Raw genomic sequence first — 20,690 nt, 5'->3', positions numbered from 1 at the left:
CCAACCTTACTGCCTTTGAGGTGGTGGTAAGCCACTTGAAGCACTGCAGTCAGTGTGAAAACTCCCAATGCTATTAGGAAAAGAGTTCCTGAATGTTAAGGTGGTGACAAAGAAGGAATTGAAATACAGAACGTAGGATTTGATGGGAAATTATCAGAGAAAATCAAAGGTTGATTACAGAGTTCTAAAACGTCTGCTACCTCTGTCTTTCTACATAGTGGATGTTGCAGCCTTCGAGAGATCATATAAAAGGTTGGTAGATTACTGAATTGCATCTTGTCAATGATAAAACACCACAGTCATGTCTGAATTGATGGTGGAGTGAGTGAATGTTTAAGATGTTGAATTGGGAAGCAATGAAGAACGCTTCAGCCAGGATAGTGTCAAGCATTGTAGAATATTCCATCACTCTTATTTGCACCTTGTAGAAAATTAAAAGGTTTTGGCAAGTCAGGCATCAAGTCACCTGTGAAAAATTTCTGCCTGTTACCCATTTTTGAAGTCACTGGAATGTTGTCACTGGAGGTGCCAAAATATTAATGGAGGGAATCTAATGATGGCAAAGCTGTTGGATGTCAAGTAGTGTCCTGGATGCATAGGTTACGAAGGGCCTTAACACTTAATTATCCATAACTCTTCGCTACCAATCAACAAAAACTTTCTATTCATGTCAAAGGAAAAGCTCAGTCAGAATTAGAGCTAATGATCTCAGTTTGAATTCAACATGGTTTCCACTGATAATAATACTCAAACAATACATGAAGGACCTCCCTTTTCTCCATGTTGACATTTACATCCAATACAACTTACATAGATTTATGCTGTGAAATGTATCCAACATTCACCCATACAAAGTTACAAAAGACGATCATAAGTTGTAAATGTGTTTAATACACGTCAGTAAATTTATACAAGGCATTATTGGCTGCAAAGACAAACTTTCTGCATTGTATGTACAGAGCAATATACAAATACAGTATAATGGGAAGAGCATCACTATTAGTAACTAAAGCATTAAACCAAAACAAGAAGTTACTTTCAGCTTTCCAATCTGAATAATTTACTGCCATTTCTGAACAAAAGAAAATATACAACAAAGTAAAGGCAAATGATGTAAAGGATTCAGTCCAATTCCCCAAATCCATGAAGGTATTAAAAAGTAACCACAATTTTCCTACACAATTATACTATTTTAAGTGAATAGTTAAAATTATACTTTTCGCTAAAGCACTATTTAACCAGTTTTGCTGCTTTGAAACCATGACTGCTGAATTAATGTGTGTTCTGACAGCTGATTTTCCACAAATGCAATGCTATTGCTCAAAATATTTTCAAGTAATGCCACTGAAATTAAGGGATAGACAAGGATTTAACTAGGTTAATGGAATACATTGTACGTAGCTGTAAAGAAATGTGCATGCTTTTAAAAATTTAATCAATTTTAATTTAAAATTTATTTTAAATTTTATACACAAGCAATATGACCATGTTGGCACACATCAAAATATACAGAAAGCCCATGAATTCTTCTTGCAGTATCTTTCTGTCAAGATGCATCACGGCTGATAGACCAATCGTAATGTCAAGTGAAAAATATCATGTAAATCACTTGATCTTACACATCTTGTTTCATGCTAAATCAAATTAACTCATACCAAATTTTAATTGAATACTGCATTAGTGATGAATCAGAGATACTAATGAAAGACAGTATGAATTAAAAAGAATGCAAAATATTTTTAAAATTGGGGAAAGTTGCCAAACATGGGAATGAAGAACTGAAACAGAAATACCTGTAGCCAAATAAATGTTTTTTAAAAGAGCTAAACTAAAAAAAAAGTCAAAAAACTTTGATTATCTCATCATTTTGTCAACATAGATGTCTGTTTCTTTCCTGGCTATTTCAAATGTTACCATCTTAAAAGTATTTAGAATCAAGTAGTTTTTGATCTATGAAGGGGCACAACATTATTTTTGAGGATTTGGCAATATACAAGCAATGTAAGACTGCAGGAACCTCCCTTTTCAAGTCCTGAATAAAGGCACCATTTGATGGAACACCAAATCAGATATTCAAGGTCCTAGGTTTCATTCCTACTTTGTGTCAATGTATTTGATCTCAGTTGGGAAATATTATAATTGGGTTAAAAGAAACGAAGAATAAAATTTCCAAAAAATTCACAATTGATGAATGTGTAACTTTTGCTGAATATTGCACACCGGGTAATGATAGGAATGGGTTTTAGCTGTGTGATGAGGTCATGGTTGGTGAGCCTATTCAAATTAACAGATGAAAATGGCTACTAAGCAAAAATGAGGCATCCAGCATTTACAACACAAAACAAAATATGATTCTAGAAACTTGAAATAAAACACAAACACTTGAAACATCACGTCAGGCAGCACACACAGACAGCAAAAATTTCAGCTTGATGACAACTTCTCAGAAGTTTCAAACAAAAGATTACTGACCTTAAAATATTAACTGTTCCTGTTTTCAAATGTGCTGTTTGACCTGCTTGGTATTTCTAGTATCTATGTTTTAATTTAAAAGAAACATAACCAGCTTGTGTCTGTCAGGGAGTTGGGGTTGGTGATTGGAGAAGCAAAGACAGGGGGTAAGCAGTAAGCCCTTTAAGTATCAAGATCTTGTTTTGCAATTTTCTCAATTTTTAAAATCTTCTGACCAAGCTCAGTGCAGAAAAAGACAGGAATGCTAATTAAATAGATTAAGATTTTCCCGATCATTTTCAATTAATTTTTGCATGAATTTTACAAACTAAGTGATCACAACTCTGGAATCACATCTGCAGAAGACGTCTAATTTGGCCATGATGCATCCACAGAACAGTCTGCAACACATGTATGCTTACACATGATTATAAAGGCCTGGTACTGGAAGGCTATTGGCATCCACAAAATAGTACCTCAGCAAAAGTCAGAACTCTCAAGAGAAATATCTATAGAGAAAAGTGAAACAAAATCCTGCAGACCAACAGAATGTCAAACCACTGAATTAAAAACAAGTAAAAAATTGAGCAGTGCACAAGTTTCAGTAACTTCATAGCTCAGATTTATACATTAACCTGCAAACCAACATTTATAAGCATATTCATATGCCGTCACTTGTATATCAGAATTCTACTCCAAAGAAACATTATAATGTATGAACTCATACAATAGATTTGTTATGTCAGGGTATGGTAAACAGATATTTATAGCTCAATGTTCTGTTGTACTTCATATACACTGAAGGGAAAATACTTTTTGTGACGTTTAGTTTGTAGATACACCTGCTCTTACAATGCACAAAAGGATTCTGTATGCAAAGTTAGCTACCGATATCATTTTCCATTCAGGTGTTGTGATTTATTAAATAAAACTTGAAATCGTCAGTTTGTTTTGTCCTTGTCAAGGTGCAACATTTCTATGTTAATATTTTTATTATTGCAGCCCAAATGACCTAATACAGTATCTCTATACATGAAGTAAAATCTATGATATAGTCCTTGACAAAGTAACAGTTTAAAATATAATTGTAACCTAACTATATTACAGTAGTTATGAGTTGCAGATACCACAATGTGTTCGCTGTTTCACTCAACAAATTTTCACTGATAGAACCCGTGCAGTATAAATACAACACTGCTAAAGCTGGTACTGAGGAGTTTCATTACCGACTGATAGACATCAATTTGTGTACACACAACTTCCCAAATATTACTGATACATATCAGGTCCATTTGCTATTGCCAGCATATGAAAATGGAAACAGTACTTTTGCAATAATTTGGAATATATTGGCACTGCACCACAAGATAGAAAATAAAAAGTTTGATTTTAAATAATGCAAAAAGAAAAAGGCATTACATCATATAGCAAGCAACTGTTCTTGTTAGTTGAACCCAGTCCTGGTACATAGTACAAAAATACAATACTGCAGATTCTGACGATCAGAAATAAAAGCAGAAAATGCTGGTAATACTCGGCAGGCAGACATATGGAACTTAAGAGAACTGACCTGCAACACTAGCTCGGTTTCTTGCTCCACAAATAATATCTGACCTGCCAAATATTTCCAGTATTTTGTTTTTTTTTGTGGAAACAGTAACAACCTTTTGAAAATAATTCTAATCATGATTAGATTTTAGGTTTAAGATTGCTGTGGTTTATATAACTAACATATTGGTATATTAAAATGAAAAAAATGTTTTCTAACCTCTTAGGTTTACTGAAAAGTGCATTTCATTCAATATTTCATGCAAACACAATTGGGACCTATAAAAATAAGCCAAATAAGAAAAAACACTCCCTAAAGTTCTTTTGAATTATTTAAAATGACAGTGAAGCAAGTCTATACAGAAATGTGGAAATTAGGTTCAGGCTAGATAAACATAAATTTGGCAAAACAATTAACAACATTCGCTTGTTTACCATCAGTACCTGATCAGAAACAGAACAGACAGATGACTCAGAACAAGAAATCAAATGGAAAAGCATGTGCATAAAGAAAGTATTGCTAAAATAGTAAAGAAAATGACAAGGAGAGGGTGACAAATGAGAGCTGAATAAAAGAATAGAAACAGAATTGAAATAGAAAGGGAAAGAATATACCAGAGTATGATGAAACTGAAAAAAAAACCTGTCAACTGACTAAAGAGAAATGGTTTGACTAGATTATGAGGGCTAGGTACATGAAAGACAACGATGGTAAAATATTATTTGAGTGGGTTGTGGAGGAAGAAATAAGGTCAGTATGTACACAAGTCAATTTATGATGATCCAAATTAATGGGGTTTAGAGACAAATAAAGTACAAACATTGTGACAAAGGGAAAGAATGTTTTGAAATTGATGAGTACAACAAAAGTTCTAGAGAGTGAATTAATAACAGAACATACAAAAGCTATTGAAGAAATAGAAATATAAGGTGTTAACAAAAATCTTTGATCAAACATATGCCAAAAGATACATTCCAAACGACTTGAGACACTGAAGTTAGCCAATAAAACTGAAGCAATGGAGCACAATCATTTTAGAGCACAATCACTTTAGAACTATAAACTTAACGACTCATCAAATTAAAGTGATCTTGAAAGTCATAAAAGAAATAAGTAATAACAATTCAAAGGGAACCTATAGAAAATGCTTGAAATATTCAAAGGGCTCAAAAGGATTGTTGTGACCAGAGGAGACTCTGAAATCTTTTCAAAGTACAGCAAATTAAACATCAAAAATTCTAAATACTCTTATTTTCAAACAAGTTAAACTCTGCTACAGTTTCATAAGAATGTGGAACTAAACATCTATTCTGCAAAGTGAGGATGCAGGAATGAATTCAGTGGCTTCATTGAAGAAAATGGTGGACTTGTGAGAAAAACAATAGACAATAGAAGATGCAAATTGGTATGCAAGGGGTGACTGGTTTTAATCCTCAGTTTCTGGCAGACTACCTGCAGAACAAACAAGCAAACAGAATATACTGGATGTGAAACTCAAAATTCCACCAGGAAGATTTTCTACGTCTGTATTAAATTAGATGTCATTAATTGAAGCACTTGCAGGTTTGCAAACAGAAAAATAGGGAAGTTTGAGTGTCATGATTCCATTCAACACATTAAGCAATTGCTAACTGGCACCAGCTACTGCTACCACATTGACTTTACCAAAACCACTTGTTGCAATTTGGATTACATTACAAAAATGAAGGAGCACAATGCTTTTTTTTGTCTGAAACTGAACTGCCAACTAAGTTATTTGTGCAGAGTTGGAGGAATCTTTTTGTAGTTTTCACATGGTTTAGCATGGCAGCACGATACATTAATGCAATGAAATGAACTGCACATGATAACTACTACACTGGCCTTTAGGAGATAAAGCTTAGTTTCGTATACAAATTATTAATTCTACTTAGAATGAAAATCTTTTCCAAACTTGTGACTACAAGTTCATCTTCAAATATTCTGTAACCTAAAGAACAGAAAAATATTGAAGGGCATTAAGTATCTCACTGTACAATGTTTCTCAAAATGAACAAATGATACTTGCTTACTGAGGACAGTAAATATTTTAAACAGTCAAATTATTGTTGCTGGCCTCAACAATGGGTAGCACCAAATAACAAGTTGTTTTTCCACAGTGTTCAGAGTCCTGAGTAGGTAATCTTAATGGAAGATGCTATAACTGAACATGACATCCCACAAAAAGGTAGGGAAACATCATGAAAGATACAAATGGATTGGATCCCAACCCTTCAGTACCTCAATGTAAACTTGGAACACTGGTGTAAGTGTACATGAGGATGTGAGAAGAGTATCCAGCTCAGGTACTAAGGCATTGCACTGTGTACTTTTTCTTCAGGTTCACAAAAAAAAGTGGTCACTGGGAGTAAATATCAGAGAAACTGGCCCAATATAAGCCTTCAAAAAGATGAAATGAAAAGGAAAGTAGATTATGAAAGAACATACATAACACTAGATTCTTCAGAAAAGCTACAGCAAATTCAGTATTTTAATACTTATTATCTGTTCAATTTAAGGATTAATGCATTTGGTTAATGGCACAAATGTGGCTATTTTATGAGGCCTGAAGACCAGACAGATGAAACACTATAGTCTCCTTCCATACATTTGCAATAATTAGTGGAAAATTAAGACTCTTGCATTCTTGTCAACCAGGTTCAAGTCCAATTTGCACGAGATATGTGTCCAAATAGGTTGATCAAAAATTATTTGAAGTTGCTGCATAGTAGGCACAGTAAATTTTAGCACAATATCATAAAATGCAGTTTAATAACCTATCAGACCGTGGTACAGTTACTCCAGTCTCAACCACCTAATACTTCACAGTACATTGCATTAAGGTCTATGGACTGTGCCGCAACAAAATACTTCAAAATAGAAATAAAGCAACATTTCCTCCAGGATCTAGACATTCTAAAACATTCTCTTCACTGTAAACCGTCACTTAGAGCATTAATTAGAATATATTGCTTTTTTAATGAACAAAATGTTTAACAAAATTCTGTAAATATTGAGCTACTTCTATCTTGGTCGAGGCTTGGAAGCAGTTGCAAAGTTCAAGAAGACCAAGAATAAATTGTCTTCAGTTTGTGTATAATTTTTCGTTAACAGACAAATTCATTCCAAAGGATTTCTTCCCACCACCCCCCAACAAAAAAAAGGGAACATTTTAGGAAGTTAATTTAGGGTCTGACGTCCAGCAAATCAACAAGTTTTCTCATCATACAGCTGACAACTAAAATGATTCAGTTAGCTCCAAATTCTGATGCAAAAACACAACTGCTGCTCATGTTGGATATCTGAATTAAAAGTAAACTTTCTGGAAATACTCAGCAGTTATTGTGGCGAAAAAAAGTTATATATTTTGGGTTACAGTAATGACTTTTCATTACAAAGGCTATCAATTTAAAATGTTGACTGCAGCTCTTGCCTGACTTGCTGTGTCGTTCCATGAATTTCCTGTTTTATCTTCACATTCTGAATTTCTATTTAACTCAGTTATGGCTAGTCTTCACAATGTCACAATCTGGATGGAACTGACTTCAGAGATCTGTACCTGCCACAGTGACATGAATCAAATATTATGCATTATGAAGTCTGTAAAAATACCAATATTAAATATGGCATAAAGAACATTGTAACAAAATTTGTAAATTTATAAAATTATTCAAAGGTTTTTAAGCAATTCATCACTACATATGCATGGCAACTATTAATACTAACTTGTAAAAAGTAGTATTCAAAAAAGAGAATGTTTTTGCATTTTGGCAAGTGTGAAAGATTTAATAAGGCTTCTGTTAGTAATTACTGACCAACAGAAAAGAGGTTTGCAGATAAATTAGTGAATTCTAAGCTCTAAATTCAAATAGGACAAATTATAAAAGTTCAACTGTTTAAAAACTGGTTTATCCATGATTTACACTGCAAAATAATGTATTTTGAAGTTGCAACTGTTTATAAAGTGAAAACCAATTTTCTATATCTCATTTTCAAAAAAAATTAATCATAGATTGCATCACAAATTTAGGAATCATGTCATTAATATTTTAAATAAACAGCAGGATTATTTCAGCCATAGAGTAATATCAAATGCTTCAATACCAAGAAAAATCTTCAACTATAAATTGCATTGAAAAAAAACCTCCTGGATTCAATTATAAAATAGCCCTCATTCCTCAATATTAGTTTAGTGGTGCTTGTGCTGAAGCTGTAAATCATGCTTTAATAGACATCTAACTGAAGTCAAAATCTTTCATTAAGTGGCCAATGAACACAATATTTAGTAAGCTTATAGTCGCACTGTATAACAATTCAGAGTATTGGTTTACTAGGACTTGACAGGTGATAAGGTATTTGTACCTGTGCCATTCAATCAAAAGTGTCTTTTACACTCGGCCCAGACTCCAAACAATTGAAGCAATTCTGTAAAATTTGGCATTTCTGTACAATTTTGACAAAATATATGTAAACATCGCAAATGTTACATAAATACCGTATAAGTTTTGCAAAACCTCCATTTGGGAGTGGTTTCAAATACTAAATCCAATATTCACAACCCTAACTTGGGCAAATTGTGACTGCTTCACATTTCTATAGGTTATATATGTACCACTCTTTGACTGATGCACTTAGCAATAATCGGCCGAATAGCAAACTTTTAAACATTTTTGAGAAGTCATGAAAACCATTTGAATGCGACAACAGCAAATTTCACTCCCAAATGGATTCTTCATGAACAAAACGTCATTAACCTGCTTCTGTAACACACACAATTTTTTTTTGGAATAAATAATCACTTTGCTTTGTAACAGCCCTTTTTGGGGGTCAGGGAGAAAGAGAAAGAGACAGAGAGCAGATATTAACAAGACAATTTCCACATTCAACACCACAGCTTTGCACTATCTGGCAATGTTTCACATATCTTCATTTTTGAAGAAACAAAATCGTAAACCTTGTCAGGTTGCCTAAGAGTTTACTTGATTAGAATACCCTCAGCAACACTCAACTGGGACAAAAGCAATTGAAAGACCAGGTCTGAAAAATAAATTTGGCATTCTTCAGTTGAGCAGTTTACAGCAGCTGCCATAAGTTTTTGAAGCAACTGTAACCTTAATCACTCTGGTGTAAGCTGCTGTCAGTGCCAGACACTAGAAGTGACAAGTAATTGGATGTCACTGGAGCATCAGCTGCTTAAGGTTATCGTGGAGGATAGTGTCCTTGACATCACGGAAGACAAGACGAATGTTTTCGGTATTAATGGCGGTGGTGAAGTGATGGTAGAGTGGTTTGTGCTGCTGATCTCGACGTTTGTCACGAAAGCACTGCACCAGGAACTGCTGGACATCAGAGAGCTCATGAGGGTTTCCTTCATATTGAGGAAAGTAGTCCTTGATGCTAACAGTTTTGACCTTCTCCTCCAACAAGTCCGTCTTGTTAAGGAAAAGAATTATGGAGACATTGCTAAAGACCCTGTTGTTGACTATTGTTTCAAAGATGTTTAGGGACTCACTCAGGCGATTAGTCTGCCGGTCCTCCATAAGCACCTGGTCAAACTCACTTGAAGACACCAAGAACAGAATGGACGTCACCCCATCAAAGCATTCAAACCAACGCCTTCGTTCTGACCTTTGTCCTCCCACATCTACCATCTTGAAGGGCACATTTTTTATTTCAAAGTCGTATTCATGTATTCCCTTTGTAGGTCTTCGTGCTAGTAGAATGTCCTGTTGTGTTGGAAGATATTCCTAAAGAAGAAATCAGAGCTGATTAATACTGAGTCCACATGATTCAGTTTTAAATAGAAACTAATAACTACATCAATGCACTGAATATCTCAAGATAACAAACATTAAAAATTCCAATGTACATCTTAGAGTGGTAAATTGAGTATTATATTTTATGGCATACCATTGTCCCTGTTCAGTGAATGTAGTTCACATGAATGTATAAAACAGATAAGGTTCTTGGAAAACTAGGAATTTTCAGGCATCTCATACCTTCAGCTGATGAACCAGTTTTTTGTTAAAAGCAGCTACACTAGTTTTATTTTTTTTTAAAAGAACTGATTGTAACAGAATATTTCTGTACAAAGAACCAGAGACAATCCATGGCTGACCATGGCCATCCTTCTAATCAACTTTGATCAACAAACCTTGTACTCTGAGAAAGATGACAGCAAAGTGAAGAAGTTTACAAATGCATTCATGCACTCAGGGAGTAGTAGTACACTGGCAACACCAGCCTCACAGTATCAAAAGCAGTTAAGAACCATTATATTATTTTGGGGAAAAGAGAAGCAATAGGTAAAATCTTTACTTGTATTACTTTTACTTGGAATCAAGCTTGTAAAAATTCATGCAGGAATTTTCAATTTCAGTTGTCACTTGTTTTATTTGAATCTGTACATATAAAATTTCATAATTTCTTGCAATATTTAAATAAGAGAATTTGAGAATGAGGACAACAACGACTTAATCAAAGGATTTCCAATTTATTTAAGAACAACCTGTATAATGACAAGAAAGCATGTGTCAATTACAACTGTCAGCAATTGAAAGTAATCGTAAGAGCTTCACTGACCCACAAAGAAACACTGCCAAACACTTTAATCCTGACGATTCCATTTGGAATTTGAGAGGTTAGTAAAGGAATTTTTTACACCAACTACTTTCTGCTGCCAATTTCACAACATTGGTTTATGGTGGACCTACAAAATTTGTTGGCAGAATAGGCCTTATTAGGCTAAGCAGATTAGTGGTATCCAAAATTCAAATCTAAAATACTGCCAATTAATAAAAGTGCTTTTTAACTGCATATCAGAAAGCAGTTGAGTGCAAATAAAGGAGGATCAAACCATCTCCCAAAAAGATTCAGCATTACCATTGCTGAATCCCCATTACTAACATCTTGTAGGCTACCACTGATCATATAAATATTGTGGCTGTAAGCATTTGAGACTTGAATTTGAAGTCAGAGACTGGGAATTCTGCAGCAACTAACTCGCCTATCTCCTAAACCTTGTCCAGCATCTGCAAGGAGCTAGTCACTTACCTGGATGTCCACCAGCCTGGTGGACTTACCTGGATGTCCAAAAACAATTAAGAAGCTCAACACATCCAGACAAAGAAGCACATTTGATTGGCATCCCTTCCAGCAGCTTCAACTTTCATTCCCTATACCACCAGCTCAGTGGTAGCTGTCTACACTATGTACAAGATCCACCACAGCAATTCACCAATGCGCATTCAACAGCACCTTTCAAAACCCACCATCTTCTTGAAGACAACAGCAGACAACGCCTGGGTGCACCACCACTTAGGAGTTACAATCTAAGACAAATATCATTCACTTGGAACTTTAATCACTGTTCTGTCACTGTTGCTGGGTCCAAATCTAGGTATTCTGGATGCTGGGACCTTCCCTTTTTACGATTTATATAAAGAATAAAAATGGATGTTAGGAAGAAGGTATGATGCTATATTTGTGGATTACATAATGATAGGGAAGAAAATAAACTCTGAAGAGGGCACAAGGAGGGTGCAAAAGGATATAGATTGGTTAAGTGAATAGACGTAGCAAATGCTATATAATGGGGGGGAAATACGAAATTGGCTATTTTGACAGCAAGAATAAAAATGAACTACGTTGATGAGAGATCTGGTGAGTGGTAAATGGACAGAGGTTGCAAAGCTCTGAAATACAGAGGAATTGAGTCAAGTACATGAATCACATATTAGTAAGCAGGTATAGCAAATAATGAGGAAAGCTAACAGTATGTTATCATTTATTACAAGGGAAATTCAACATGAAAAGTTATGCTTCACAGGGTATTGGCAAGATCACATCTGGAGTACTCTGTACAATATTAGTCAACTTATTTAAGAAAGGACAAATCCGTTGAGCGCAGTTCAAACACTGTTTGCGTGCGCGCTGGGAGTGGACCCGGGCTTTATGGGCAAACACTATGGGGACAGGCTAGGATCATAGCCTTCCCAGTTTAGGACAGTAGGAGGCAACTTGATTGAAACATAAGATCTTGAAGGACATGGGTACATGTGAAAAGGTTTGTTCTCATGGGAGAATCTTGACTGAGGATCACACTTTAAAAATAAGGAATTACCTATTTAGGACTGACAAAGGGGATTTAATCCTCCAACAGAGGGTCATTAGTCTTTGCAAATCTTCCAGAACAGGTGAAGCTTTCAAATATTTTTAAAGCGGAAGTAGACAGGAATTTGGAGTAATCAGATCAGCCATAATCTCACTGAATGGTGGAGCAGGCTTCAGGAACCAAGTGCTCCACACCTGATCTAATTTATGTTTGTGTGTCTGCTGTGCCTCTGAACTCCTTGCCCAGTCCGTTCCAGCTCGCTCTATCCTCATTCCTTTCTAATTCCCCTTAAGCTTAGCACAATTAATTGTAATCCTAGTTTCTCCAACTTTTGACTTTTCTTTTTACAGGGGAACCTCGATTATCCGAACGAGATGGGCGGGCACTATTTCGTTCGGATAACTGATTATTCGATTAATCGATTAAATGCCTTTCCTCTGGGGCTCGGAGTTTTTAAAGTCAGCTCCCCATTCAGGAGACTGCAGAAGCACACAAGACCCCGCACCTAACCCCGTCCAACATTCCTCCCCCCCCCCACACATCCAGCACTGCCCCCGCCCTCTCTCTGGGGCAGCCAGACTGTACACCAACAAGACTGCTGCCACTGCCACCTTTATGGCTCGCGTGTGAGCGCGCGCACACACACCTTTTACTGCAACTTTTTGACAGGTTCCACCTTTGCCCTGTATAGGGCAATGCTGGTCATATTATGTGGGGGAGGGGGGGTGGGGTTTAGGGTACACCCCTCTGTAGAACTCCAGGGAAAGTGTGGGGAGACAGAGAGGGCAGGAGGTCAGTCATTTGAAGATATTGCCTGTTTAATCACTATAAATAGAAGATGCGATCACTGTTGGAAACACGTCTTTGATGTAATGTTTCCATTGGGACCTCCAGATCTCCTTCAGATAATCTGATTTTTGGATAATTGGTATTCAGGATAATCGAGGTTCTTTTGTATTACATTTTTTGCACCTGATGAGGTGGGAAATTTGTCTATTCAGCGTAGGTTTGGCTTCTGAACCAGTTCACTTAACTGGACAGGATGCAGAGGAGATTTACTAGGAATTTGCTTGGCTAAAGCTAATGGAGAGAGACTGGATAGACTACAATTGTTTTCCCTAAAGAGAAGACCAAGGGGGTCATGATTGGGATGTAGAAAATTCTAAGGAGCATAGACAGGGTAGATACGAAGAAACCTTTCCCCTTGGTGAAGGGATCAATGACCATGGGACATTTATTTAAGGTAAGGGGGAGGAGGTTGAGGGAATATGAGGAAATATATTTTCATTCAGAGGGTGATGAGAATTTGGACCTCGGTGCCTGCAAGGGTAGTAAAGACAGAAATATTCATAATATTTAAGACATATTTAGAGGTGATACTTGTAATGCCAAGGCAAAAAAAACTATGGCCAAGCTCTTAAAAATGGGATTAGAATAATTACGTGATTGTTTTTGACAAGTGCAGTAAAGAGCCTTTTTCTGTGCTGTAGATCTGTATGACTCTAAGTTATAGTGAGAATGTGTATAGGGTATAAGCAGGCAGGGAAAAAGTTCATTTCAGAGTTTTGGGAAATAAGAGGTACAGCTGAGCACGATTCAGATCAGCTAAGGACTTACAGTTAACAATGGGGTGCTGGAAGCAAGGGTTAACAAGGTGGAAAAGCATTCATTATGTAGAGCCATTTAACAAGATGAGGTAGCATTCAGTATGTAATGTCAGTTAACAAGGTGAAAAGTATTCATTATGTAACAGCAGATAGCTTAATCTTTACTATGATATGTGTTGATTCTAACAATCACCCAATTAATATACATGTTGCCTTATCTGGATGCTCCTCCCTGTAAAATGACTATATAGTTCATTGAGAAACTGCTGTTCCAGAGATGACCATGAACTCATGTCTCTGTGCACATGGGCGATTGTTCTCTCTCCCTCCAGGGCCCAGAATAAAGATGAAGGAGGTAAAACTGTACTGTACAGGATGACAAGAGCATCTGCTTAAGCAATGCACTTAGCCTTAGTACAAGAGGCAGAACTTTTGGTTTCTAGGATTAATCAGTTACATTTGAGAAAAAATGTGCATAAAAAATATGCTATCAAGGGCACAACTTGGTGGCCCAACCAGTGATGCCCAAGTCCCACATGTGAATGAATTTTTAAAACTCTAGGATTATTTATCATCCCTATAAACAAATATATTTGCCCAATATCTTACTGGACACAGCCAAAATCAGGGACTCAATAAGTGGGACAATACAAATTCATAAGTGATAACCTGTTGTGCAATACTCTTCTACTGTACTTGCAACCAGCCCACATTCTTTAACTTACTGTGTCAAGGAAAAGACAGCCATCAGTTCCTGTTCACACATTTGTAATAGCTGCTATACAGCATAAACCATATTCAACTATATTTAGGCATACACCTGGAGGTCGGTTTTAAAAACATAACGTAGTCCAAAATAATCTGATAGCCAAAATAAAACAATGGGTGTATGAATGGGCTTCCACAACAGTGTGATCTATATGAACATGGTCATATAGATTTTAAGAACATAGGAAACAGAAGTCTCTGGAGACTACTTTGCCACCAATATGGTAATGGCTAATTTTCAACCTCAACTCCACTTTTCTGCCTGACCCAATACCCCTCTATTCTCTTTGTGCCTAAAATATCTATCAATCTTAGTCATGAATATACAGTATCCAACAGACTCCACAGTATCTGGAGTAGAGAATTTTAAAAGCAAACCTTCAAGACAGGAGAAATGGTTACCCCTTTAGCTTGAGAGTACGATCCAGGCTCACCAGTCGAGGGACAGCTTTACAGTATCCGACATTTTAATCTCTCCCTACGCAAATCATTTTGACAATGTAATCAGATCAAAATGACATTATCCAATTAATAAGACAATGCCACATCCAATTTCACATACCACAACAAAAAAAAAGCTTCTGTATAAACTTTAAGCACATAAGATTAACTTCCATGGTTACAAAATAAATTATTAGACTCATGAGGAAATGTGCACTTCTAACATTGCAAATAGTATGCTGTTATTCAAATTTAACATACCTTTCCATTAGTGAAAATCAGTTATTTGTGTGGCTTTTATTTTAAAGACAAATGCAGGACAAACATCATTGAGCATTAACCTTACTCGCACGCAAATACATGCAATAGTTTTTAACAGGTTATTGTTGGAGTACTGGTAACGCCAGTATTAGCTTATTTCTACCGGAGTTAACTGAATATGCAATTCATAAAATATTTATTTGGAAGCTGAGAACTACTTAAATGAACCGGTATTTTTCATATCCAATAAATATACACTGCTCTGGAGCCAGTTTAAATCACTTGACTGGAATCTAGAATTGACAACATAATATACAAAAATTATAAATTTGAGCATTTGGAACGCATTCCAATTTAAATTATGGAAGAATTTCCACTGGAAGTGATTATGCATTTAAAGTGACTGTACATGTTCTTTATTTTGCACAGAAGGGCAAATCCAGAGACCAGCACCAACAAAATATGAAATCAGGTGCAAAGTTTAACCATATTCATGTTGCTTATTTCAAGAATGTGACTTGGATGCATATGACAATTGCAGATAGTTTGTAGTTATAAACCTACACTGTCACTGATGTTGAGCAAACTCTGCATAGACAATCTGAAAAATCACACTGCTAAAGAGAAAGCATCAGTGCTAATATCCACATTTCAATTTACACTTTTGAACTGGTATTCTCCACAAAACATGACCAAACAACGAATGTTCTTTTCATCAAGTATTGTCACAACTCTCTGCTTCAAAGGCACTGATAAATGGAACAAAGTAATTGATTATGGATTAAGGCTGTATCATAAATGAATGATTGATAAAGCAATGAATATTGGAACTAAAGACACATTTTTGCAACTAGTTTTCCCAAGGGCACCAATAATGCATTATGTGGGTGGCAACCAAATCCAGTGTAAGTTCAGAATTGTTTAAAAAATGTAGTTTATAAAATCAGTATAATTAATAACATTACTAATTTGAAGCCTATGATTTTCTCTCTATACCATATCTGCAACACAAAGTTACATGGACTATGAAGTTTAATTTCTGATTTAACCAGGCTGGCAATAGTACAACTGGCTTCAGTGTCCAATACTAGAAAAGAGAATGATAAAAGAGAAAATAATCAGGGCGCCTGTATCAGATTGTGATGTTATGATTGCACTGGAGAGAGTACAAAGATGATTTATAAGAATGTTGTTGGGAATATGGAACTTTACCTAACAGCAGAGGTTGAAACGGTTGGAGTTATTTGGAACAGGAGAGGCCAAGGGAAATTTAACTGAAGCATATAAATACGAGACACAGAATGGACAAGAAAGATCGATTACCAGCAGAAGATGTGTTAATAACCAAGAAGTTTAATTTTAATAAGAATAAGAACTTTTCCACCTCAGAGTCATGGAGGTCTGCAACTCTCTGCCTGAAAAGGGTGATGGAGGGAGGAATAGATACTGAATCTCATGTGCAGATGAAATACTGTAACTTGAGACCATGAAGTTGAAGTGTGGGATTGGGCTGTATAGCTCTACCTCAGCTGGCATTGAGACAACATCTTGAATATACTTCTCTGCACAATACATTTTCAAAGCTTCCAACTTCCATCAGTCCTTCCTGATGAAGGGATTATGCCCGAAATGTTGATTCTCCTTCCTCCTCGGATGCTGCCTGACCTGCTGTGCTTGTTCAGCACCACACTCTCGACTCTGACCTCCATCATCTGCAGTCCTCACTTTCTCCTGCATGGTAATTATAGTCAAGTAAATGCCTACACCGGTAGGCCAATCTTATATAGGAAATGATGGTGTGATAAACTTTGCATCATGCTAAATATACAAATTATAGTACTTGTTCAACAATGAACTTAAGAAATCTGTCAGACAAAGTGAAGACTGCAGATGCTGGAGATAAGAGTAAAAAATGTGGCGCTGGAAAATCACAGCCGGTCAGGCAGCATCCGAGGAGCAGGACAGTCAATGTTTTGAGCATAGGTTCTTCATCAGGAATGTGGAGGGGTGCCCAAGGGGGCTGAGACATAAATGGGAAGGGGGTGGGGTTGGGTGTAAGGTAGCTAGGAATGCGATAGGTAGATGAAGGTGGGGAGTGGTGGTGATAGTTGAGAGTGGAGGGTGGAACTGACAGATAGGAAGAAGATGGACAGATACAACAGTTCAAGTTGGTGGTGCCAAACTGGAGGGTTGGATCAGGGATAAGGCGGAGTTAGGGGAGATGAGGAAACTGGTGAAAGCAACATTGGATTCTCAAGCCACACAGAATCATAGGCAGAAGATGAGGTGTCCTTCCTCCAGGCGTGGGGTGGCTAGGATTTGGCAGTGGGAGGTAGCCCAGGACTTGCATGTCCTTAGCAGACTGGGAGGAGAGTTGAAGTGGTCAGCTATGGGGTTGTTTAGTGCGTGCCCCTCTCCTCCCACTCTGCCAAGGATCTTCTCCCACTTTGCAAACCATGGGCCTCCTCCACTGTCACCTGGAGGAAGAACACATCAACTTCTGCCTTGGGACCCCCCAACCACAAGGCATCAATGTTGATTTCACCAGTTTCCTCATCTCCCGCCCCCCCACGTTTTCCTAGATCCAACCCTCTAACTCAGCACCACTCTCTTGAACTGTCCTACCTGTACATCTTCCTTCCCACATGTCTGCTCCACCTCTGCTCCAACTTATCACCATCAACCCCTACCTTCCCGATGAAAAGCTTATGCTCAAGACTCTCCTGCTCCTCGGATGCTGCCTGATCAACTGTGCTTTTCCAGCACATTTTTTGATTAAGAAATCTGCAGCATAACATTGATGTGAAGTGTACATCAAAACATATAATAGCACATTTATGCACAGGATAATATTTTAACTCTCAAATGTTGAGCTGTTATCTGTGAAGAACTAGGGGGCCATTTTTACACAGGATATACAGATCATTCCAGATTTTCTAGCCAAAAATAAGGGATCGACTTTTACTTGAGAATGTATAGTACCATTTTTGCACAAGTCCTTTTTGCATTTTTTTCCTTTTGGTTGATTTAGAAGATGGCAGGCATGAAGGACAGCAAGGAAGAACTCTCTTATTCAAAGTGTACAGAATACTCACTGACTTGTGGATTGAGTCAGTTATGATCATTACTGAACTGAGATTTAGGTCTATCCATTCATAATTTGTAAAAGATCATTACTTGAATGAGCAGAATTTCAAAAGGATTGACAAATGCTCTCTCTCCCTACTGTCACTTTCACCTCCAACCCTTCCCTAGCTATAATCCCAGGCAATGTGTTGTGAAACATTTAATGACAAAATACTCCACTTGCTGAAAGTTAACGTTTACCTTCCTACAAGGCAAATACAGGTCGTCTGCATTATTCATTGCCTCAATAATTTTATTTAACCTCCACCTTTGGAATTCATTCAGTTGTTTCGCACTTGTGTTACTATTTCAGAATGTTATCAAAAATTCATTAATGCCTATGCAAAATAAAGCCCCAATTCTCGTTCTTTTCATAGAATTTCACAGAATCCCTATAGTGTTTTGGCCCAACAAGTCCACACTGACCCTCAGAGTATCCCACCCAGACCCATTCCTCAAACCTATTACTTTATATATACCCCTGACTAATGCACCTCACCTTCACATCCCTGAACACTATGGGCAATTTAGCATAGCCAATTCACCTAACCTGCACACATTTGGATTGTGGGAGGAAACCCATGCAGACACAGGGAGACAGTTTCCCAAAGCTGGAATCAAACCTGGGTTCCTGGAATTGCAAGGCAGCCATACTAACCACTGAGTCACTGTGCCGTTCTTTTGCTTTTTGTTGAATGTTTCTGAAATATATCTCCTATGAATAATGAGGACTTTATACCACAACTGAAACATCCACTGTAGAGGAATAGTTCAGAAAAAGCACCTCTAAGATACTTCATAACTCCTTCAGGGTTACCTTTAATCTTTATACATGCAATGTTCACAACTGTACGCAAATAACTTTAAAAAGCTGGAAAGATTAATCTGAATTGTTATATGGGGTCCTTGCTATTAGATTAAGAGAAGTTTCAGAAAAATCCAATGAGTTGTGAAGGAACAAAAAACAGATTTATTTTCTGTAAGACTTAAGGAATTAATTTTTCAACAACACACTGGAATAGCCACGCAAGTGTAAAAAAGCTGAATGGATCCTAAAAATCGGTCCCAATAAAACAGGAATGTATATGTAAAATTACTAATATTGGGAAATAAAAATCAGATTTTGCTCACTAAGGAACAACATCAGAGGAAAAACTTGCAGACACTTCAAAATAGTTCATACAAATCAACTAATTTCAAGCAAACAGTTTGTCGAAAGGCAGCCCAATCAAAGAGACTTTTAAAATATCACAATATGACCACAATGGCCCACTAAAACGGTTAGTAACAAAAATATCATTCAGCGAAAGAAAATAAAGGGAATGAAATGGTGGTGCGGAAGGAGAGAAAAATTGCACCTTTCAATGGCATCAAGAAATTGAATCGAGAGCAAGCTCACAGCTAAACCTACTAATCTTATTTAATAGAACTACACACTATTCTACGTAGGATTTGAAAAACAAACAGGCTATAAATGGATTGGGTGGGTAGCAGGGCTAATTTTAATATGGAGAAAGTGAGAACTGCAAACGCTGGAGACGAGAGTCAAAAAGTGTGGCACTGGAAAAGCCCAGCTGGCCAGGCAGCATCCGAAGAGCAGGAATATGGAGGAGCTTAAGCTCAAAACGTTGACTCTCCTGCTCCTCAGATGCTGCCTGACCGGCAGTGCTTTTCCAGCACCACACTATTTTTGTTCTGAAAGGTGAACTTGATTAATTCCTGTGTATCTGCACTTTTTTTTCCTGAAGTATACAATTTTGGATGTAGGCTTGGTCACTGTGCTGCAAGGTTTGTTTTCAGACGTTTTGTCACCCTAGTAGGTAACATCTTTAGTGAGCCGCCATATGAAGCACTGGTGGTGTAGCCTGCTTTCTATTTATATGTTTGAGTTTCCTTGGGTTGGTGATGTCATGTCACGTGGTGACATCATTCCTATGGTGATGACATTTCCTGTTCTTTTTCTCAGGGGTGGTAAATGGGATCCAAGTCAATGTATTTGTTGATAGAGTTCCAATTGGAATGCCATGCTTCTAGGAATTCTCGTGCATGCCTGTTTGGCTTGTCCTAGAATGGATGTGTTGTCCCAGTCAAAGTGGTGTACTTCCTTATCTAGTGACAGAGGGTCATGTTGTTTTGTGGCTTGGTGATGTTCATTTATTTTGGTAGCTAGTTTTCTGCTTGTTTCCCAATGTGGTGTTTGTTACAGTTCTTGCAAGGTATTTTGTAGATGACATTAGTTTTGCTTGTTGTCGGTGTAGGGTCTTTCAAGTTCATGAGCTGCTATTTTAGTGTTTTGGTGGGTTTGTGGGCTATCATGATGCTAAGGGGTCTGAGTAATTTGGCTGTCATTTCAGAG

At 37.0% G+C, this 20,690-nt stretch overlaps 1 protein-coding gene across 1 annotated transcript in view; it reads right to left on the bottom strand.

Moving 5' to 3' along the window:
* Window positions 1-871: 871 nt before the first annotated feature.
* gna13a (guanine nucleotide binding protein (G protein), alpha 13a) overlaps window positions 872-20,690 on the bottom strand; it is a 58,595-nt gene continuing 38,776 nt past the window's right edge. The window contains exon 3 of the mRNA XM_043714820.2: window positions 872-9,765. Within this exon, the coding sequence (XP_043570755.1) occupies window positions 9,193-9,765 (573 nt within the window). The 3' untranslated portion in view covers window positions 872-9,192. The remainder of the gene's footprint in view (window positions 9,766-20,690) is intronic.

The sequence above is a fragment of the Chiloscyllium plagiosum genome, unplaced genomic scaffold, assembly GCF_037043375.1.
Source record: "Chiloscyllium plagiosum isolate Xiang-an unplaced genomic scaffold, Cpla_swu_hap1 HiC_scaffold_25, whole genome shotgun sequence".
NCBI lineage: Eukaryota > Metazoa > Chordata > Chondrichthyes > Orectolobiformes > Hemiscylliidae > Chiloscyllium > Chiloscyllium plagiosum.
The sequence above is the reverse complement of the archived record's forward strand: the minus strand, read 5'-3'. Positions and strand labels throughout refer to the sequence as shown.